Raw genomic sequence first — 22,621 nt, 5'->3', positions numbered from 1 at the left:
CCTGCAGGCCGACTCCTGCGTCACTGAGAGGGACGCCTTGATCAGTCAGCTCCTGCTGGAGTCTCTGAGACCCAAAGAATGCGGACTGCGGGCAGGCCGCTGTTGCCTCCTCTTCCTTCGACAGCCGATGCTGCCCCTTGGCCTCTGCAGTCCCGGAATTCCCTCATCTCCCCATCAAGACCGGGGTGGGGGGGCCCAGCTTCAGGGTGGCACCCCTAGAGCCACGTGGGGCTGGGGGCAAGAGCCGCCGTGGAGGTGGCCAGGGACCCAGTACCCTCCCTCAAGCAGTGCTCAATGCCCTGGTCACCGCAGAGACTTCTGGGGCTTCTGGAGGCTTGGCGTGGGGGGCTGGGGGGCTTCGGTGGCTGCGCACGGTATTTCTGGTCTGGCGTTCCTCTTCCCCGACTTCCTCGTCCCCCTCGCGCCGGAGGAACCTTGGCGTGTCAGCCTCCCTGCGGGTGGCCGAGGTGCCGGGGTCCAGGGAGACAGCCAAGGAAGCTGCCAGGGCCACACCCGGCCGTACAACCGATACAGTAAATCCAGAACCTCTAGTCAGTCCAGGCCCGTCGACGGATTCGGCCCCGGTTGCCAGCGCCGATGCCTGCCCTTCTGGGGATAACGCCCTTACAGTCCCACCGCACACGCGTGTCCCCGGGTTCGGGTAATACAGGTCGGCCGGGCCTGCGGCTCTTCTCTGGTGGGTAAGCGGTTCCTTTCTGGGCCCCAGTGTGCACCCGTGCCCCTCGGTCGGGCTGGCATCCGACTTCGGTTACCGGTCTTTCGGCAACAGGGGGCGGCGGTGGTGAGTTCTGAGAAGCACAAACAGCCCCTTTCACAGCATCGGCCCCAAGGGGGGGCGTCACAGGTCCTCAAGCTGAGGAAGGCCAGTCTTCCTGGACCCTGGAGCGAGAGGGGCTCATAACGACTCGGGGGTCGGCAACGTCCGTGTCTCCAGGCCCCAAAGGATGCCCTTCTTCCACGTTTTGGGAGCTCATTCCTACCCGAGCCAGGCCCTGGTTATCGCACGAGAAACCTGGCCAGACTGGACCCAGGGGCCGCTCCAACCCGGCCGCGTGCCCGTTACATTTCGTGTTTGCTGCTCGGCTGTGCCGGCTCCGAGGCTCCGGGAAGTAGGAGGTTCGTTTAGGGCTGCCTGGCTCCCTGACCATGACCCGAGGTGGTAGCAAGGAACCTGAGCTTGCCATTTTCTCTCCGAGCCCTCCAGGGCACTCAGAAAAATTAGTCCCATAGCAAAGCCCGGTCAGCCGTCGTCCCGGCCAGGTGGCAAGCCAGGAGCCCGTGAGCCCCTGAGGCACTGCGTCACGTCCAACCGCAGGGGACATCGTGATGGAGTGTGATGCCACCGCCTGGCAAGGAGCTCAGCATCGCACTCCCGTGCAAGGGCGGGCACAGGCCCCATCTGTGGGGACCCCAGGCCCCATCTGTGGGGACCCCTCCCAGTAGCAGTTCCGTGGTAGACTCTGTCTCATCGGGAGACAGAGGTCTCCCAGGAGGCCACGCTGATGGACTGTAATAAAAGAGTCACCATAAGACCTAAGGCAACTCCATGTGGCACCTTAGCATGGAGACAGAATTCTCGAGAAAGGGCGAACTTGGAAGGCGTCCAGGCCTGTCCGGCGGAGCCGGGGGGGTGGCCGTGGAGTGGCAGCAAAGCTGGAGCTTTGTCTGGAACTGCTGAGCAAACAATGGGTGACCCTCTGGCGTGTGGGCAGGAAGCAGGTGATGAACAACAGGAGGTGTGGGGTGCGCTGGGGGCTGGGGGCCCCCCCAGCGGGGCAGAGGCCCTCCGGGCTCACGGGCTGTGCGGAAGGAAGCAGGGCCTGCAGGGGGAGGGCCCCGCGGTGCGGACCCAGCCGCAGGTGGCTGCTGCTTCGGCTGCACGGGCCCCGGGCTCGCTGCAGAGCGGCTGCAGACTCATCGCCTCCCCTCCGAGGCAGCGAGGCTGCAGAGAGATCGCGTCTGTGGGCTGCGGTTTGGGCGGGCTCCCTCGGAGGCTGCCGTCTTCGCCGTCTGTGGGTGTCACTGTTTACCGGTTGCAGCGAAATGTGGAGGCTCTGTCCCCCTCTTCCTTCCCGCATTTACAATGGTCTGTAGTGTTTCTTCTAAATATACCGGGAGCCCTGTCAGACGGTGTTATTTTCGCCACCAGCGTCGAGCGTCATTTAGGAAATTTAAAGGGAAACGCCGCATTCACCTATATGTTTATTCTTTCCATTGATGTTTCCCTTCTCGGCGTCCCAATTGTCCTTTTATTCATTTCTTTCTGGTTCGAGAGCGTTCCTGGGCCAGTCCTTCAGGGGCGGCCTGCTGGTGACAAATTCCTTTTGTCTTCCATGATTTGTTGGTGTCTGTGTTTCTCCCTTGTTCAAGAAGGATCTTTTTGCTGGATACACAGAATTTTGGGTTGACCATGCTTTCTTTCGTCCCTTGAAGAAAAGGGTTGCCCCTTCCTCCCGGCCTCCGAGTTTCCGATGAGAAACCCACCGTCGTTACGGTTCGTTTTCTCACACAGACAAGGGGCCATTTCCGTCTCACTGCTTTCGAGAACGTTTCTCGGAATCTGTGTTTATCGTTCGGAAGTTTTGACGGGTGTGTCTGGGTGAGGATTTCTCTGGGTTTATCCTGTTCGGAGGTCACTGGCTTCCCGGAGCCGTAGGTTGGTGTCTTTGACCAAACCGGAGCTTTCGGTCATTATTTCTTTGATGGCGTTTGCCCAGTCCCCTCTCTCCTCTGCCTTTGGGACACGATGACGGGAACGCGGCACCTTTCGTCCCTCCCGCAGACCTCAGAGGCTCCGCTGACTTTTTCAACCCGTCTCCTTTCAGTCGCCCAGACTGGCAAATTTCTCTTGTCCTGGCTTCAAGCTCACGGGTCCTCTTTCCCTCCCCGCGTTCTGCTGTTGAGCCCGTCCTCTGAATTTCCAAAATGCTGCTCTGGTGGCAGTGTTTCTCGGTCCTAAGATTTCTGTTTGGTCACTTTGTAAATTTTCGACTTCTTTGCGGAGACTTTCTCATTCTTACTTGTTCCAAGTCCATTTGCGAGTGTTCGCCGGAACACTTTGACTGCGGATGCTCCAACGTCTCTGCCGGAGAACGCCGAGAGCACGGGCACCCCGGACGGCCGTGCTTTCATTCAGTGCGAGCTCCTCCCGGCTCTCGCTGTGAGCGGGGTTCGATGAAAACGTGGACGTTTGGGCGCTACCTTAGGGGAGTCTGAATTATTAAGCCTTCTGCTTTAGCTGGTGATCTTCGATCCCGCTCGGCAGGAGGAGAGTGTGGATGGAAGTCCAGGTTGCCCGCTTAGTCTCTGTTGGTCCCCGAGAAGGAGCCCCTCGTCTCTGCTGGGTGAGGCTGGGGGCTCTGGCCCCCCACTGACCCCCCACGAGGCCATCCCTGGCCCCTCCCTGGGAGGCGGGAGCGCCGGGGGGACACAGGGTGACCTGGCACTGCTCCCCGCGGGGCTCGCACGGACGCTGCAGGCAAGGGAGTCTTCTCCGCTGGCGGGGAGTGGCGTGGTGGCTGTCTGGACCCCCGTGCCGGCCTCCTCTGACCCCACCCAGCCGGGAGGGACGTGCACACACACGTGCTTTGGCACACCCGCACGCTGGAATACTGCTCGGCCGTAGCCAGGAGTGAACTTCTGAAACACGCACGGACTTGGGTGGGTCTCAAAGGCATTCTGCTAAGCAAAAGAAGCTAGACGGAGAAAGTGACCCAGGCGACGATTCCATTTGTATGACATTCTTGGAAAGGCACAACTACAGGGACAGAAATAGGTCCGTGGCCGCCGGGGGCTGGGGGTGGGGCAAGGGGCTGACCAAAGGAGGGTGGGGCGCGCGGGGCACGTTGGGCCTCGGGGTGGAGTTCCCCCGAGGCTGGGCTCTGCCGGTGGCTGCACAACTGTGGCTCCCCAGCAGACACTGCGAGGGTGAATGGTGTCGTGTGTGAGTTGTCCTTTAATTAAAAACACCAAGTGCCCCTACCTTGCCTCTGGGGCGGGGCGGTGCTGCCGGAACCTGCAGGGCGTGGAGGAGCGCGATGCTGTGATTAAGTCTCCACAGCGGAGAGAGCGTCTCTGCAGGCTCTGGTGAACACACGTCCAGGGTCACTGAGAAATAAATTTAAAAATAATAAAAACCAAAGAGACCAAAACAGCACCCATGCCTTGTAGGAGTAAAGCCCTCAGCCTCGCCCCACCACCGTCGCGTGTCGGTGCGTGCATCTGGCGTGCGCACACGGGTGTTTCCCAAGCGGATGGTTTGATGCATAGGGTTCACCCTGGGGATCTGCCGAGTCCCCTTGCCCGCCCCGCCTTGAATTCAGCCTCGCATCTGTCTGCTATTTTCCTGGCTAATTAATATAATTACACAAAACAATAACCATCGCGAGCACAATATTCCGAATTATGTGATTTCACACCACACACAGACACATCCGTGTGGAGCGTGCTGGGTGGCCGTGGATGGCGGTGTCGTGTGCGGTGGTGTTTCCTGAGTCCTGCATTCTGAGGGGTCACGGGGAACCCCCTGCGTGGCCAGGCCGAGGGCAGGAAGAGGTGCTCTTGGGATGCAGCGCGGCGAGCGAAGGTCACCTTCAAAGCCGTGTCCCTGGGGAAGGGGGTGGTCCTGGGTCACCGACCGTTCCCACCTTCGTGTTGGGCTTGCCCGTCAGCCAACAGCAGTGCTGGACGCCGCGCTTCCTCCGTCTGCCGTGGGGGTCAGCGGGAGTCCCCGAGAAACCGAGGCCAGCCCCCTATTTGTCACGGAGCTAATAGGGGTGCCTCTGGGCCCACAATCTCAGGTCTTTTGGTGCCCAGACCACCGGCGCCCACCCATCTTGTAGGTAACAGAGCAAAGGCTGAGGCGAAGCAAAGGTGTTCCCAGAAAGACCCACGGCAGACTGCTGCGCAGCTGGCGGTGGCGAAGGCGCCCCCTCTCCGTGCAGTGCGCCTCGTCCCGGCGCACCAGGCGCGCCCCCGCTGTTCCTGCGCCCCACACTCTCTGCCCCCCGTCCCTGCATGGCTCACCCCACCACGGCCTCCGGTGTCCATTCTGACCTCACCTCTCAGTGAGGCTCTCCTGACCCGTCCCGTTTACCATGGCAACCCTCCCTCCCCGCCGGGGCCCCACCCCCGACACCAACCCCACACTCCGATCCTTCCTTACCAAGGTCTCTTTGCTGCATAGCGCCGCTCTCTGACACGTGATGTCATTTATTCATAAAACTTGTTCTTTTCTGTCTCCCCAACTCGAATATAAGCTCTATAACCTTTGTCACGGGGGCACCCTCCGGGAGACCGACACCTAACACAGACGACACGGCGCCTACCCCCGGGCAGTGCTCCATGAACCTTTGGGTGGGTGCACGGGGGGAGTCCCCACAGGCGCGAACTGCCCCGGAATCTTCGAGAACTCCGCTGAATGTCCCTCCGAAGAACGCTGATCCACTCCGCCGCTTTTTGTCGGAAATCCTGGACCACCCAAAACGTATTCCTCAGCACTTGTTGGGCACTTGGGTGGTCCCCCGCCGGGTTATTTTGAAGGATGCCGGTGTAAACACTTGTGTGCACGTTTTTATTCGGATACCCGTTTTCCGTTCTTTTGGGTATATCCCTGGACGTGGGGTTGCTGGGTCACGTGGTAAGCCTGTGCTGAGCTTTCTGAGGAGCTGCCAGCCTGTTTTTCGTGTGGCTGCGCGACGCCACACCCCCGCTGGAGGCGTGTACAGGTCCCAGGCTCACATCCTCACGGCACTTGTTAACCCCAGTTTATTATTACTGCGACCACGGCCGCGCCAGCTGGTCTAAAGGCACACCTCTTCGTATGAGTCTGCAGTTACATGTTTCTAACGGCGAATGATGCTGAACGTCTGTACGTGTGTCCCTTTGGGTGTCTTTGGGGAACTGTCTGGTCAAGTCTGCTGCCCAGCTCTACATGGACTTGTCTGCCTTTTCGCTATTGAGTTGTGAGTTCTCCATACATTGTGGATATGTCAGATGTATGACTCACAAGCGTTTTTCACTCATTCTTTGGATTTTCTTTTCATTTTCTTGATGTGTCCTTTTTTTAATGCACGAAGGTTTTTAATTTTGAAGAGGTCTAATTTATCTTTTTTTTTTTAAATTGCTATTTTTTTTCAGTGTCGTATCTAAGAATTTATTGCATAAACTCCAAAGCCAGGAATGTTTACTTCTGCATGTTCTTCTAAGAGTCTGGTAGTTTTAGCTCTGACATCAGTTTTGAGTTTTTTGCACAAGGTGTGAGGTAGGGGTTTCATGTTATTCTCTTGCACGTAATATCTGGTTGTGGGACCTTTTAAGAGAAGTTATTTAAATGTAAGATTAGATCATTCAGCCTTTAATTGTGGCCATGTTTAACAATGGGCTTGCAGGATTCCTGGAAATGTAACCGGGAATCAGCTCTCGAGAGCTGGTGTGAGCCGGTGTGAGCTGGTGTGAACTGGCTCCAGCCTGCCCTCCCCTGCCCCTCCCCCTCCCCTGCTGGGGCCACCTGGCTGCTGAAGGCTGGAATTTGGATTTTTTTTTGTGAGTGGTGGGGCTGGGGGGTGGCTGGGGTGTGCTTATAGAGCTCTGGAGTGGGGGGGGGGCTGCCTGAGGAAGAAAGCCCTGGAGACCCCCAGTCCTGTGTGGCACCTGGCGCTCCCTCCCGCGGTTTGGAGAGAGTGGCTGGGGTTCTCTGGCTCCCTGGCCCACCCTTGGGCCCACGCTGCGCCCCTGGCCGACCGGGAACCAGTTGTGTCCCAGCTGGATCCAGAGCGGCCCGGAAAGCGGCACCCTGGAGCGGAGACCCAAGCCCGGTCCCGAGGTGGAGGAAGTGCTCCTTCTCCCGGGTGGGGGGCCCAGGTAACACAAGGGATGCCCAGGGCCGTTGGGACTCCAGGCAGACAGTGCGGAAGGCCTGGTGGCCGCGCGGGTGGCACGTGCACGGTCTGGGCCGTGCCCCGAGGGACCGTGCGCCCTTTCTCTGGGACTCAGACTCCACCGCGGGCACCGTATTTTCTCAGGCTGCGTCCTCTGAGCTCGCCCTCGGGTTCGGTGTCTTCCTGGTTGCCCCCAGCAACAGCGAGGGCCGAGGCTCAGAGCTGCCTGGGGGGCGGGGCTTCGGGAGGTGCTCCGCCCCTTTCACAGGGACCAGCATGCCGTGCCCCGCCCCCCGTCGAGGGCAGGAATCCAGAGTTCCTTTCGGGAGCGTCAACTCAGAGGCGGGATTCCCGCCCTGGATGAGAGCTCCGCCCAGCCACGCGTCAGCCGCGCCACGGGTCCCTTCCACTCTCCTGACATGGGGGTCCGAGCACCCTTCTGGGGGGTTGTTGCCAGGCTCCCCCGGGGTGACGGACGCCTGGCAGGAGGCAGGGAGAGTGTGCTGTGAGATGGGAAGAGAGGTGCCCACGCTGACCTTTGGTTTTGCCCACAGGTCCCCAGGGTCCCCCAGATGACGCGGGATGGAGGTGCCCGAGCTCACCTGCCCTGCCTCGCCTGCCAGGGACCAGCCAGCTCCGGCTCCCGGACCCCCAGGGGCCCCAGGCGGGCAGGCCTCGCCCCACCTGGCCCTGGGCCCCGTCCTCCTGCCGCCGGAGCAGGGGCTGGCCCCCACCGTGTTCCTGAAGGCGCTGCCCATCCCGCTGTACCACACCGTGCCTCCGGGGGGCCTCCAGCCGCGGGCGCCCCTGGTGACGGGCGGCCTGGAGGGTGGCGGCCTGCCCTTCCTCCTCAGCCCCCTGCTGCAGCCGGAGGGGCCCGGCCCCGCCCCCGTCGGGAAGCCAGCGACCCCGACACTCACTGTGAACATCGTGGGCGCCCTTCCTGTCCTGTCCCCGTGCCCAGGGCCCGCGCCGGGTGGTCCCGGGAAGGCGCGCCACGCCGGCAAGTACCTGTGCCCGCACTGTGGCCGGGACTGCCTGAAACCCAGTGTCCTGGAGAAGCACATCCGGTCCCACACGGGGGAGAGGCCTTTCCCCTGCTCCACCTGCGGTATCGCCTTTAAGACCCAGAGCAACCTGTACAAGCACAGACGCACCCAGACACACTTCAACAACGCCCGGCTGTCCTCAGAGTCCGAAGGCGCTGGGGGCGGCCCCCTGGAGGAGGGGGACAAGGCCGGCAAGGGGGACAGCTGGAGCCAGGGGGGCGCCGTTGGGGCCCCACCAGAGAGGCCCCTCTCTCCGGGGGCCCAGGGTGCTGGGCCCTGCCCGGCGCCCCCGACGACGCATCTGCCCCCGGTCGCCGAGAACCTGGATCTGAAACTGGAATCAGGGTGCGGCCCAGGGCCCACGCCTGCAGACGGAGAGGCCCGCGCGGCGTCCGCTGGGCTCCCCGCGGCCGGCTCCCAGCCCAGGCGCCCGCTGCCGGAGCAGAGGTGCCCGCCGGCCGGCAGGGCCTGCTCCCTGGCGCAGCCGCAGGCGCCGGCCTTGTCCTCGGAGAAGCCGGGGGACGCCAAGGCCTCGGAGGGCCGGCTGAGGAAGTGCGAGAGCACGGACTCGGGCTACCTGTCCCGCTCCGACAGCGTGGAGCAGCCGCCGCCCCCCTGCAGCCCCCTGCGCAGCCTGTCGGAGCACAGCGCCGAGTCTGAGGGCGAGGGCACCCCGGGGCCGGGGGCGGCCAGGGCCGAGCGGGGCGGCCGGGGGCCCAGCCTGGAGCTGGAGAAGCGGCGGCTGGAGGAGCGCATCGCCCGCCTCATCTCGCACAACCAGGCCGTGGTGGACGACCCGCAGCTGGACCATGTGCGGCCCCGCAAGACCGTCCTGTCCAAGCAGGGCAGCATCGACCTCCCCGTGCCCTACACCTACAAGGACTCCTTCCACTTCGAGATCCGGGCCCCGGGGCCCGGCCGCGGGCGGCCCGGCACCCTGGGGCCCGCCCGCTCCACCTGCACGGCCCTGGACAAGGCGCGGCCCCTCTTCTTCCACTCCGTGCCCACCCAGTTCTCCACCACCGTGGAGTGCGTCCCCGTCACCAGGAGCAACTCGCTGCCCTTCGTCGAGGGCACCCGGACGTGGCAGGAGCCGCCGGACCCCCAGGACGCCGGTCCCCGGGGGCAGAAGCCCCTGAGCCCCAGGCCCACCCCTGCCCGGCTGGCGGATGTCCCCAGCGGTCACCCCCGGGCCTTGGTGAGGCAGGCTGCGGTGGAGGACCTGCCGGGGCCCCCCACTAGAGACACCGTGGCCCCGGCAGAGGACGCGGACGGAAGGAGGGTGGGGGCAGGGGACGCCGGGGCGGCCGGCAAGGGCCGAGGCGCCGGCAGGAAGCGCGGCCAGAGGAGGCCGCAGAGGTTCTCCCAGGAGAAGTGGCAGGTGTACGGGCGCGAGACCTTCCAGCGACTCTACCAGAAGATGAGGGCCGGCCGCCCGGCGGGCCGGAGGGCGCGGGAGGGGAGGGGGGGCTGTGGGGCGGAGCAAGACCTCCCTCCGCGGGAGGGGGCCGCGGGGGGCGAGGGTGCAGCCCTGTCCCGGGACAGCAGGACCCCTGTCCGTGGGGACCCCTCTGCGGGGGCCCAGCCAGGGCCTTTGGAAAGTCCACCAGCCACAGAAGGCTTCTTGGTGACCGAGTCCCCCTGGCAGCGGGAGACGGCGGCCCGCGCAGGAGGCAGCGAGAGGCCCGGGGACAGCAGGTCCGTGTCGCCCCCCGCCTGCAGCCACAGAGAGCCCCTGTGTCCGGGCGGCAAGAACCCTGTCCTTCTTCCACGTGGGAGGCTGGAGCTGGGGTGTCCGCGGCTCCCAGCACCTGGCTCCCTCAAAGGTGGGGCCCTAGAGGCTCCTGGGCTGGCTCTGCCAGACCCCGCACTGGAAGGAGGGGCCCAGGGCGGTGGGGACACGGAAGACCCTGGTCAGCGGGCCCTCCTCCTCCCGAGGCCGCCGGGCAGTAGCCCCGGGGAGCCCCGGCCTGGGGAGCCCCAGCTGCCCTCGGAGAGGAAGAAGCTGAGGGTGGAGGGGCCGAGCCGCGCAGAGCACCTGGGGACTCTGGGGGCAGGAGGCCAGACCCCCGGGCCCCCTGGACAGGCCGACCCCCCGCCACCCTGGAAGCGGGACAGCGACCCTGGGGACAAGCCCGGAGAGCGGCACAGAGGGTCAGAGTGTGCTGCGAGCGGCGGGGCCCGGGCCTCGGAGGCCTGCGGCTCATCTTTCTCTGCTTCCTCGGTGGCCCCGAGGCCCGGGCCGAGGGACGAGGAGCCTGGGCTTGGTCCTGAAGCCACAGTCCCGGGGGGCCCATTGCCACTGGCACCCCAACCTCAGGCTCCTGACACCCCAGCAGCCCGGACAGAAACCACGTTTCCCCCCAAGTACCTCCTCAGGATACCTCAGGGCGAGAGCCTGTCACCCCTGCCTGGTGCCCGGGGGCCTCCCTGCAGAAGCGGGGGGCCCGAGGACCTAGCGTCGCCTGGTGGCTCGGAGCCGGGGACCCTGCTGCCCCCCCACCCAGCCGCAGGCCTGGCCCCGGGTGGAGCACATGGCTCGGAGGAGGATCCCGGCCGGCCCAGGCTGTGGGGCTGGAGAAAGGGGGTGCCGGGAGAAGAGGAAGGAGGCGTGGACGCCACTGGCACCCCGCAAGCTGCGGAGCCCCCCAGCTCGAGCGCTGGGGCCCTCAAGGAGGCAGCCTCCGTCCTGCCCACCTGGGCCTGTGACTCCGGGAGGAGCGAGACCCACACCCCGGGGCGCCTCTGCTCCCGCGGCTCCGGGGCCGGGGCCCGGCCCTGCACAAGCACCCTGGACCCCTGGCCACGCGACAGGGACGCGGCAGAGCCTCCCGAGAATGTCCCAGAGGACCCTCCGCCAGGGCCCCCAGCAGGACACCCCTCCTACTGCTGCCTGCGGCCCAGCTCTGTCCTCCCGTCCGCCCTCTTGCCCCCAGGCACCCACGCAGATGGCCCCGGGGACTGCGGGCCCCAGGGCCCCTTCCCTTCGCTGAAGGCCGGGCCCCAGCTCACCTGGTGCTGCCTGAGCCGCAGCCGGCCTCTGCCCGCGGAGCGGAAGGAGAAGGCCGTGTCCGAGTGCTGGGCGCCGCACCGCCCTGGCAGGGGCCCCCTGGCCCAGGGCGCGGACACCCGGCCGGCGAGCAAGGCCGCGTGGGGACGCTGGACCAGGAGCGGCCTGGCAGGAGGGGAGACGCGGCCGTGGAAGGTAACACATCTTGGCCCCAGGGCCCCGGGCTGAGGGAGCGTGCTCAGCGGGTGGAGCCGCCCCTGTGGCCTCTGCGCTGGTTAGCACACGCTCCCTGAGGGGAGTAGGGGCTTCTGTGGACGGGGCAGGGGAGAAGGAAGGCCAGAAACGCACAATAAAGAAAATCGTGGAAAAATAAATGTTGAGGGAAAGAACTACTGTACCCCAGACTCTGGATGAGGTATTTTTCCTTATTAGACGTAAAATTTAACTCTGAGCTTCCTGGTAACAGAGGCAAAAAGTGAAATAAAATGCTGCTCAGGAGAGCTCTTTGGATCATGTAAGACTGATTATAAAGCAGAAACGCTTACTGAGAGACAGAGTCCAGGTAAAACAGACAGACAAACAGAAGCAGCTCTTAAAGGGGGGAGTTATCGTACCGGGGATCCTGGAGAAATAACTCCCATGGGCAGACGCAGCATACCCCGAAGTTTCCTGGGGCCAGTGACCGAACGGGAAAGGAACTGGGGGCCTAGAAAGTTCCCACTTGGTGCTTGAACCCTAAGTGTACAGTCCCGTCTTGAGAATGGGTCCATTCACCTAGATTTTGTAGTTGGGGGTGGGGGGCACTGCCCTTCTCTGGGGTGTCTCAGACCCAGGCCACAGGGGAGGGTCCGGGAACCTCTGTGCTAATTCGCTGCCCGGGACCAGGGCGGGGCGGGCCGTTCTCCCAGGAGGGCGGAGCCTGAGGGAGCTGCAGCGCCTCCCCGAGGTGGGTGGGTCGCTGTAGTTTGCTGAGCATAATGCACATTTTTTTTGCCCAAATTTTTAAGGGAAAAATAAGGATGCACATTATACATGGGCCGTACTAATTCCATATCCATATAAATGTTTTTAATTCTTTCATTTATGCTTATGCGCTAAAAGTGTAACTCTAGAAAACCATAATGACATCAGTATGCAAAACAATACCCTGGAATACTACAGTCAGTTTTGTTTGGAAATATAAATGAATGAAAAAAAAAGAAAAAAAAATGAATGACTACATGAATAAAATATTGAATTACAAAATTAAAAGGAAAGATTATTTTTCCTGAAAGTTTCGGCCAAAAACCTGGGTGTGCGTTATACACGGCAAAACACAGGAACACAGAAGCCCCCGGGCCAAGAGAGGGTTGCAGGGCCCGGGTTGGCCCCCCTGTCCTCCAAAAGGCGCTGAGGTGTGGGCGGGGGTGGGGGCCCGGCAGAGGGAGGGTCGGAGGAGGGGGAGAGCTGGCCCTGGTGTTCCCTGGGCCTTCCGTTCGTGCCAGACATCTGGGTTTTCCCCTGTGCACCTAGCCTAGGCAGGGTTCCAGAAGGTTCCTCCCAGGAACCTTTGGCGATGCAGCATCTCCGTGCCTTGATTTCCCCAGACAGGCATCCTGCCTGCAGAGAGAGAACCCTTCTGTGTTTCCCCACCGTGAGGGCTATGAACAAAACGATGCCAACCTGCCTGGTATTTTCAGCTCTCCTGCCCGACAGCCCCAGGGCTGACGTCCCGGGACCCGGGGGCTGAGCCAGCGTGGAAGAGAGGACCGCCCTGGGGGAGGGCGAAGCTGTGCCGCGCGAGCAGCAAGCGGAAAACCCTGAGAAGGTAGGGCCTTTGGCCACCACTGGCGTGTGCCCACGTGCCTGTCGTGTTGGCCACTGCAGGCCGCCGTGTCCCTAACGCCCCCGGAAGGACTCCCGAGGGATTCCAGGGGCTTCTCTGTACTCCAGAGAGAGTTCCCGTTTAGGAACCAGGGCCGTCTGGAGCTCCACGGGGGAAGGGCTCCGTTGGCCCCCAGTCTGTCCAGCCCGCACAGACAGACAGCCCTGCGGGCTGGGCGGTTTTCAATGGTGCCTTCCCAAGGCCAGGAACCTGGCGAGCGTTTGAAATAACTGAGTTGAAAACACATCTATCCCGTTTAAGTCTTGAAGAGAGAACGTGTTAATTATTTACAGCTTTTATTGCTTTTTAAATTATGCAAGCGATGCATGTCCTTTGCAGAAAAATTAGGAAGTACAGATGAGCAGCGAGAAGACAATAAAACACCCGAGTAATCTCGCCGCCCGAGATAATCAGCGTTAATCACACGTTTAGGTGTGTGCCCTTCCGGACTTTTCTCTGGGATGTGCGCATGTTCATGATACACTGGCAACAGATGCAGGGGACAAGCGGATTTTAATTTCGTTATTTGATTGTCTTGCTCCTTTGCTCGTAAGCCGTCGGGCTGCCCACAGTGTGCAAGTTAGAAAGCAAACTCGGTCCAGGTCTTGCTGGCTCCTGCCCTCCCCCGTGAAACTTTCCGTCTCCGTCTCCCCCCAGTCTCCCCCTCTCCCACTCGGGGTGACTCGGTGCCATCTGGCTGGCCCTCTCCCATTCTCTGATGGGACTCGGACCCCACAACCCTGAGACCCCCAGCCTTCCCACTGCATCCCCCGGCTGCCCCCAGCAACCTTCCAGTCCCGGAATGCTCAGCCTCCGCCCCCACCGCCAAACTGCCATCGCTGTTCGATCCAGGGCCCAGGCATTCTTCAGGAGGCAACGCAAATTCCCATTCTTCCCCACGGCCGCCCAGCCCTCCGCGGCTGGGGGTGGCACCCTCTCCCGAGGCCCTGCTCCTCCAGGACCAGGCACCCACAGCGGCCGGCTCTGAGGGCTGCTCTGTGCTGGGTGCTGTGCCGTGACTCCCCGCTCTTCTCGAGAGGAAACGGAGACACAGAGGTCATGTGATTCCCCAGGGACCCGGACTTGAGTCCACAGGCCTTACTCCGGTGCCCACATGCTACACAGAGGCTTGCCCTGGGGGTCCCCAGCCTGCGGTGGGCGCGAGACTCGCCCGGAGGTTTCTGGGAGTGACGCTCTGCTCTGCTTCAGGCCCCATCCTGTCCTTTCTAACACCCCTTGTCTCTCCGACACCATCTTATGCTGCTTCTTCCCTTTGTGAGGACTCTGGTGGTAAATTGGGTTCACCCCAATAATCTCACCGTCCTGCTGTACTCATCACATCTGCAAAGTCTTTTCTGCCATGGAAAGTAACCCATTCACAGGTGCTGGGGATTGGGGTCTGGGCACCATTCTCCTTGCCCATCACCCCATCCACCCTCCCACCCATCCACCCACCAATCTACCAATCCATCCATCCATCCATCCATCCACTCCTCATCCACCCATCCATGCATCCACTCACCCATCCATCCACCAATCTACCAATCCATCCATCCATCCATCCATCCATCCACACACCCTCCCACCTACATACCCATGATCGTGTACATGCCTGTACGTCTCACTTTACATACCCATCTACCCACTCACATATGTATACACACATCTCTGTCATCTATCGGCCTGCGTGTTCTCTCCTCAAGAAAGAAGCCTATTCTTTTATTTTTAAGATTTTATTTATTTATTTTTAGAGAGGGAAGGGAGAGAGAGAGAGAGAGAAACATCAATGTGAGGTTGCTGGGGGCCATGGCCTGCAACCCACGCATGTGCCCTGACTGGGAATTGAACCTGCGACACTTTGGTTCGCAGCCTGTGCTCAATCCACTGAGCTACGCCAGCCAGGGCTAGAAGCCTGTTCTTTTCAGTTCACTTCCCCACGGCACTTCAGCTGCCTTCACGTCCTGCAGAACGTAAAACACCGTGGGGCGGGCCTCCCTGCCTAGGCTCACAGAGAAGAGTAAGATTTGTGTGTCGGAGCATCTGTTCTCTTTTTCTCCTGTTTTGAAAAATAAAAAATAAGAAATACAGGAAAGCTTAGAAACTATAGAACAGATCCTGGGTAACAATCTATAATTAACCAATATTAACATTTTGTCATAATTTGCTTCTGAGCCTTTAGAAAATAAAACACATAAACTGTTACTTTACCTATTATGGAAGATAAAATAAATAAAACACAAAAGATAATTGTGTAGTTTTATGTATTTGGCACTAATTGTTTCAATCCATGTTTGCATACTTTGCAAATCAAGGTATCCACTAATAATATAAAATAACATTGATTTCTGTCTTTCAAATATGTATGTAGGTAGCATACTAAATTGATTGTCCTCCAGGTTGACTTTTAAACTCAAGGTTGTGTTTCTGAAGACCTGGCCATGCTGTTCCAGACAGACCAAGTTCATTACCTTCATCGCTGCAGAGTGTCCCACCCCAGGAGTATAACGCATTTTATACTCCCTATACGCATTTTTATTCCCTAATGAATAGGCACTTAATTTTTTTCCAGAATTTGCGTGCTTACTCTGTAATGAGCATGTGTACATGTGCCTCCTTGGGCACAGGGCAAGAGGTGTTCTGAGAAATATACCTAAAAGGGGAGTCGTGAGATTACAAGATAATCGTGTCTTCAATGCGACAGGTTATCACGAGGTCCTGGGCGCAGTGGCTGCGTCCGCGGGCATCTCCTGGGCGGCCCCGCGCCCACATTCTCGGAAGTGTCTGTTGTTAGCAGGCGTTAAACGGTTTCGCCCATCCGGAATGTGTAGGATCTCACACACATTCTAGATTTGTCTGTATTCTTGGCCCGTTATAGGTACTGCGCGCATTTTCCCCAAGCCTCTTGCTTGTCCGCGTGAGCCCGTCCACTCCTCTCTGCCCAAGGCGGACCTCTCGGGCCTTCGTTCTTCCCACGTGGCCGGCGGAAGAACTCCCCCCCTCCGCCTCCCCCCCCACCCCCGCTTGGAACCCAGGACGGCGCTGCCCTTCCGCCCCCTGCTGTGCGCAGGAGAAGCCAGCTCCGGGTCTCCGCGCCCGCCCCGGGAAGGTCCTCTGTCTCTGGCTGCTTTTGAGATCCCCGTGCAGTCTTCGGTGCTCCGCACTTCTACTTTGACGTCTAGAGGTGTGGGCTACGTTTGTTCGCTTCGTGAAGGGGCCACCGGCTTTCCTCACCTGTGGCTTGACGTCTACCCAGGAAGCCCCAGGGGTCGCTCTGCAAACGCCGCCTCTGGCCCGCTCTCTGCCCTCTCTGTCCGGAACCCTGGACTCACGCTCCGTGGATGCCCTCGGCCTTCCACGGCCCCTAGCCTCCTCTTTCAAACCCTGTGTCTCTCTGGGCTATAATCTAGACACTTTGTTCAGATCCATCATTAACATTTTACTCTTTTTCTTAATCCACTTATTTTTTTAAAAAGGCTTATTGAGTTTTAGTGTGATGCGTAGTCAAAGTTTGCAGTGTAATGAGTTTTGACACATCTGCACGCTGGTGAAACCAACAGCCACCCCAGAGTCCCCATGTGTCCCTGTGGGATCCCTCCCCCTGCTCACCCTGGCACCCTACCAGCCCTAGGTAATTGCTGCTGTGCTTTCTGTCACTGTAGATTTGGTCCCTTCTTCTAGAATTTTTAAAAAAGGTTTTATTTATTTATTTCTAGAGAGGGAAGGGAGGGAGAAAGAGAGAGAGAGAGAAACATCAATGTGCGGTTGCTGGGGGCCATGGCCTGCAACCCAGGCATGTGCCCTGACTGGGAATCGAACCTGCGACACTTTGGTTAGAAGCCCATGCTCAATCCACTGAGCTACGCCAGCCAGGGCCCTTCTTCTAGAATTTTATAGAGCCCTGGCTGGTGTGGCTCAGTGGATTGAGTGTTGGCCTGTGAACCAAAGGGTCACCGGTTCAACTCCCAGTCAGGGCACATGCCTGGGTTGCAGGCCAGGTCCCCAGCAGGGGGTGCGTGAGAGGCAACCTCACATGGACGTTTCACTCCCTCTCTTTCTCCCTCCCTTCCCCTCTCCCTGAAAATAAACAAAGTCTTTTAAAAAATAGAATTTTATAGAAATAGAATCATATACTATATGCTCCGTGTCTTTGGTTGGGGGCTGGCTTTTTTTTTTTCACTCAACACGACTATTTTGAGGTTCCTCCATGTTCCCGTGTGTATGATAATTCATTCTTTTTTACCACTAAGTAAGGCAGTATGTCTCAGTTTGGTTCTGAATGCGTTGTTTGGCAGACATTTGGTTTGTTTGTGCTTGGGGCTGTTACAAATAGAACAATGATAACTCTTTCTATACATGTCTCTGCATGGACGCACACTTTAAATTCCCTTGGGTAAGCCCCTAGGAGTGGAATGGATGGGTTACTTGGTAGACGCATAACTGGTTCCTGAGAGACCGCCAGAGCGTGCTCCAGAGCGGCCGAAGTGTGTTCCGTCGTCTCCGGAGCAGTGGAGAGGGGGGCCGCTTCCCCCACGTGCCCGCCAGCGCTCGGCGTGGCCACTCCGTTCCCCTTCACTCTTATCTTCAATCTTTTCAAAAACTTACTTTTTTTTATTTTGCACCGGCCAGGGCCAGCACAGGAGGCCTCGGCCTTGGCAGGCCCGGCGCTGCCTCACGTACTAACTCTCTCTCACGGATGGGGACTCGTCCCGGGTTCGTGCTCGGGGTTCGGCTGGGAGCTGAGGGTTCTGGCACTCGGGGACTTGGGCTGGGGGCGGGTTTCTTCAGCGAGGAGGTGTTTGCTTCCGCTAGTTGCCCAGGGGCACCCTCTTGTCGTTGACTTTAAATAAAACTCTTGGATTTAGGTTTCTTCGTGTCACTGTAGGAAGTGAATTTCAATGGCACCCCCCTGAGCATCCTGTCCTATTGCTGTGAGATGAACAGAAGAGACCTCTGTCCCTTCCACTCAGTGACAAGGTGGAGTTTTGATGTCCCCCTCGGCAGGCGGTGAGGGCGGGGGCGTCATCCCTGACTCACCGGTCCGTCGAGGGTGTGACTGTCAGAGGCCTCAGCTGTATGTAGGGGTGGGGGTCGGCTCTTCCACGCGCTCTCCCCTGGGATGGAGTCTGGGTTCGAATCCTGGCCCCGCAGCCCAGCAGACCATGAACTCGAAAGACCGGAGTCACCTCCAGCGCCCTCGGAATGAAAGCTCTCTTACTTTTTAGCTCCCCATGCTTGCTGGGTTTTTGACTTGTAAATGCACCTCACCTTCGCATCGGGAAGCCAATCCATTTCAGTACGTTTTCAACATGTTTATCCTTTCATCTGCGTCTGGAGCCGTGGACGGGGCGGGTGGGCGTGGTGCGAGTCAATCAGAGCAAACGCTGTCGGAAAGCGATTCTTCGTTTCTCACCTTGTTTACGACTCACTTGTCGCCGAGAAGTGGTAATTCTGATGCAGGGGAGTGGAGCTACCTTTTTCTTCATAATGACTGCTTTCTGGTCTTGTCTTAGGAACCTGTCCTTACTCACAGTCGCAAGCACGAAAGTGTCTTCTCTTGTGTTCCCTCTTGTAACGTAGGGAGGATTCGTTTTTGTCCGTATGAGACACTGCGGACCGTGGGTCAGATCTGGCTTCCGACCTGTGTTCGTGCGTCCTTGGGAGCTAGGGATGGCTTTTACGCTTTTCAAAGGGCCAGTAGGCTCATATATGTAGACGCATACATTTGAAGTATATGTGTCAGACATTGTGGGTGGCCTGCGCAGCCTAAAACACTTATTGTATCTGTTCTCTGGACCTTGACACACAAGGTTAGCAGACGCCTAGATTCATCGCTTCTCCCCTCAATTATTTGCTATGTTTTAACTCCCTGCTTATGCTTGGAGTTTTTTTTCCCAGGGCCTTCCGTTCGGTGTCATCTGTCTCTCTGTTTGCGGTCCCCTCCAGAAACCGCGCTGCCACGAAAATGGCCGTTTTCATGAGCGAGAGCCCACGAGTCAACAGAGAGGGTTAGGAGCGCAGGGCTCATTTTCGGAGGGGAAATGGGAAAACGTGGGGGCTTCAGACTCGGGGGCCTAATTGCCCGACGTCGGCCAGAGGCCCGGAGGGTCGGAGAGCTCGCGGAGGGTGACTCTGCCGCGCCCGGAGCGAGCGCTGGACCGTGGGATTGGATTTTGTTGATTCATTTGTGTCTGCGTGCTGCGCCGTGCGGAGCAGGGAGCTGCAGACTTGCTCTTGGAAGCTTCCCACCGCTGGGACAGCGGACAAGAAGACCGGGGAGAGTCGGCGGGAGGAGAGGAGGGGATGGGGCGAAGGCTCTCTGTGGACCCTTCCAACGTCGGACAAACGTCGGTCACCGAAGGGAACAGTGAAAGGAGGAGCCCTGGGCCCCGCGAGCGTCACTCGCCTAATAGGCAGTGTCTGTCCTCACACAGCAGACATGTCTCTGTCTGGGAACGTGCCTGCTCACGGAGTTATGACACAGCCTGCGTGTGCAGTGAGATCACACTCGTGGTAATGACACAGCCTGCGTGTGCAGTGAGATCACACTCGTGGTAATGACACAGCCTGCGTGTGCAGTGAGATCACACTCGTGGTGATGACACAGCCTGCGTGTGCAGTGAGATCAGACTCGTAATGACACAGCCTGCGTGTGCAGTGAGATCACACTCATGGTAATGACACAGCCTGCGTGTGCAGTGAGATCACACTCGTGGTAACGAGAGCACAGTTTCCGAGAGAGATGGGGACGCGAGCCGAGAGACGTGAGGGCCACCGGTACAGATGGTCGAGACCCTTGTCACCGTCGCTGGGGCACTGGCAGCTTCCGCCCCAGTCCCAGGGTCTGCTCGGTGGGGTCCGGGGGGTCTGCCTCAGCTCCACCCCACGTCTCCGTGTGCCGCTTTCCCTGTGGGGCCAGGAGAGGACAGCGAGGGGGTCAGGTGGACGTGTGAGGGACACCCCCTTCCTGGAGGAGGGCGGCGTGGGGCTGAGGAGGCATGGTGGCCAGTGGCTTTCGGCGAGCATGGAGATACAGGACAAAAGTCTCACCCTGCTCCTTCCGTGAGCTTCCCATTGGACCCTGGTCAACCCTAGTGCTCCCTGAGGTCTTGACCTTGGCCGGCCAGCATCAGGGTCCCTGATGTACCTGAGGTGTGTGAGAAGGTTGTTTCTGCTCGTTCCCCCATGAGGCCTATAAACAAAGAGATTGTGGGGGAAGATGGAGGTGTAGGTAGATACACTGTGCCTCCTCGCACAACCAAAAGAAGAAGAACAACAAATTCAAAAACAAAAAAATGACCAGGACTGCCAGGAAATCGAACTATATGGAAGCCCAACAACCGAGGAGAAGAAACATTCATCCAGACCGGCAGGAGGGATGGAGCAAGCAGCTGGGGTGGGGAGGACGCGTGGCGAGGCAGTGCCTGGAGGGCCAGGCGGCCACGGCAGCAGCTGGTGGCCCCACACTCACGTGCTGATGAACCAGGACCAACAGCTGGGGAGCAGGACAGACCACGCAGCCCAGGGTTCTCGCACAGGGGAATAAAGCCTTAGAACCTCTGACTGTGAAAACCTGTGGGGGCTGCAGTGGCAGGAGAAACTCCCAGCCTCACAGGAGAGACCCACAGGCTCCTCGAATGTACACGAGCCCACCCACCCAGGGATCAGCACCAGGAGGGCCCAGTTTGCTTGTGGGGAGCCGGGGAAGTGACTGAAAGCCAGCCGAGAGCTGAGCGAGCGGCAGTGTTCCCTCTCTGACCCCTCCCCCGCACACAGCACCACAACACAGAGAGATAGGTCGCCCTGCCCTGGTGAATACCTTAGGCTCTACCCCTTAAAATGTAACAGGTGTGCCAAGACGAAGAACTATGGCCCAAGTGAAAGAACAGATCAAAACTCCAAAAATACAACTAAGCAATGAAAACAAACTCAATCTGTCAAAAGCCGAGTTCAAAATATGGGTAATCAGAATGCTCACCGAAATGGTTGAGTATGGTCACAAAATAGAAGAAAGAGTGAAGGCTATGAAAAGTGAAGTAAAGGAAAATGCACAGGGAACCAACAGTGAAGGGAAGGAATCCGGGACTCAAATCAACGATTTGGAACAGAAGGAAGAAATAAACATTCAACTGGAACAGAATGAAGAAACAAGAATTCAAAAAATGAGGAGAGGCGTAGGAACTTCTGGGACAACTTTAAAAGTTCTAACAGCCGAATCATAGGGGTGCCAGAAGAAGAAAAGGAAGAGCAAGAAGTTGAAAACTACTTTGAACAAATAATGAAGGAGAACTTTTCCAAAGTGGCAAAGGAAATAGACTTCCAGGAAGTCTAGGAAGCTCAGAGAGTCCCAGAGAAGTTGGACCCAGGGAAGCACACACCAAGGCAAAACAGAAACAGGAACAAAACCACAGAAGTGGAGATCACACGAAGGGTTAGCAGCAGCGGGAAGGAGGGAGAGAATGGGGGAAAGGTACCGGGGATAAGAAGCATAAATGGTAGGTACAAAATAGACAGAGGGAGGGTAAGAGCAGTAGAGGAAATGGAGAAGCCGAAGAACTTACATGCACTCCCCACGGGCATGAACTAAGGGGGGGCATGCTGGTGGGAGAGGGATGCAGAGCAGAGGGGAGAAAGGGGAGGAAAATAGGGACAACTGTAATAGTATAATCAATGAAATACACTTAAAAAAACCCCAAGAGGTTGTGCTGGTCTTGCACCTCTGTCAATAAGGTAGGCTCTTCCAAGAGGGCCCGCAGAGGGAGACCGAGATGGTGGTGGGTGTGCTGAGTGTAGCAGTTGTACTGGGTTGGCCAAAAAGGTCGTATGACTTTTCCCGTAAAATAAAAGACACATTTTTAATTTTCACCAATGACTTCATTAATATTTGGATATTTTGAGTATGTTGGTTCTCTCCTACGTGGGATAATGTTGACTGTTCTCAGTTAATGTCTTGATTTGATCGCTGTCAACTTCAACGGGTCCACCCAGCCATGGGTCATCATCGCCCAGTGAGAAATCTCCAGCGCGAAACTCCACAGACCACTGTGGACACGTTCCATCAATCCCAGCACCTTCTCCATACTCTGCACAAATCTTTTTTTACATTTCAGTTGCGTTTTCCTTTCTAGAAATAAAACAATATGCTGAACATGTTGCCTATTTTCGTCCCTCTTCAATATTAAAGTGGCTACACCAAAATTCACCGACGTTGATGTTTTTTGAAAATGCACACTGACACGGCAGCTGCCACAATACAGTCTAGCAAAATTGTTTCGAGTGAAGGTAAAGACAACCAAGCGCTCTCTCACGGAAAAAAAACCGTAGGACCTGCTGGGCCGACCCCGGATTTAAAACCTGGACCCAACATGGAGCTCGCTGTTTGGTCCTTGTTTTGAAAGTAGGGCACTGCACAGTCACGGTCATCTAGATGGATCTCACAAACACAGCCCCGAGCAAGAACAACGCGAGAAAAAGGACGTCTCTGTGGCCCAACGTGACGTGGGGAGCGACAGCGTGGGGAGGCGGATGCCCGTGCAGGGAGGGCGTCTCCGGGGCGTGCAGGTGAACGGAAGTTGCAAGGGGAGCGGGGGAGGGAGGAGACGCTGGAATCCCGTCTGAAGTAGGGCTCCCCAGAGGCAGAGGCTGGGGTGGGCATCGCCACAGGAGGGATGTGTACGGAGGGAGCAGCTGCTAAGGGTGCGCGCCGGAAACGGGGCGCGGGAAGCACCAAGAGATGCGGTGCTGGGTGTCCCGTCCTGCCTGACCCCGTTGGGAGGCTCTCCTGCTCAGAGCCCAAGGGCCC

The 22,621-nt window shown here is 58.6% G+C and overlaps 1 protein-coding gene across 1 annotated transcript in view; it reads left to right on the top strand.

Moving 5' to 3' along the window:
* ZNF831 (zinc finger protein 831) overlaps positions 1 to 22,621 on the top strand; it is a 77,052-nt gene that overhangs the window by 5,716 nt on the left and 48,715 nt on the right. The window contains exons 2-3 of the mRNA XM_045833133.1: positions 7,454 to 11,153; positions 12,638 to 12,765. Of these exons, the coding sequence (XP_045689089.1) occupies positions 7,482 to 11,153; positions 12,638 to 12,765 (3,800 nt within the window). The 5' untranslated portion in view covers positions 7,454 to 7,481. The remainder of the gene's footprint in view (positions 1 to 7,453; positions 11,154 to 12,637; positions 12,766 to 22,621) is intronic.

Source organism: Phyllostomus hastatus, unplaced genomic scaffold, assembly GCF_019186645.2.
Source record: "Phyllostomus hastatus isolate PE091 unplaced genomic scaffold, TTU_PhHast_1.1 phas_contig_17, whole genome shotgun sequence".
Classification (NCBI taxonomy): Eukaryota; Metazoa; Chordata; class Mammalia; order Chiroptera; family Phyllostomidae; genus Phyllostomus; species Phyllostomus hastatus.
The sequence above is the reverse complement of the archived record's forward strand: the minus strand, read 5'-3'. Positions and strand labels throughout refer to the sequence as shown.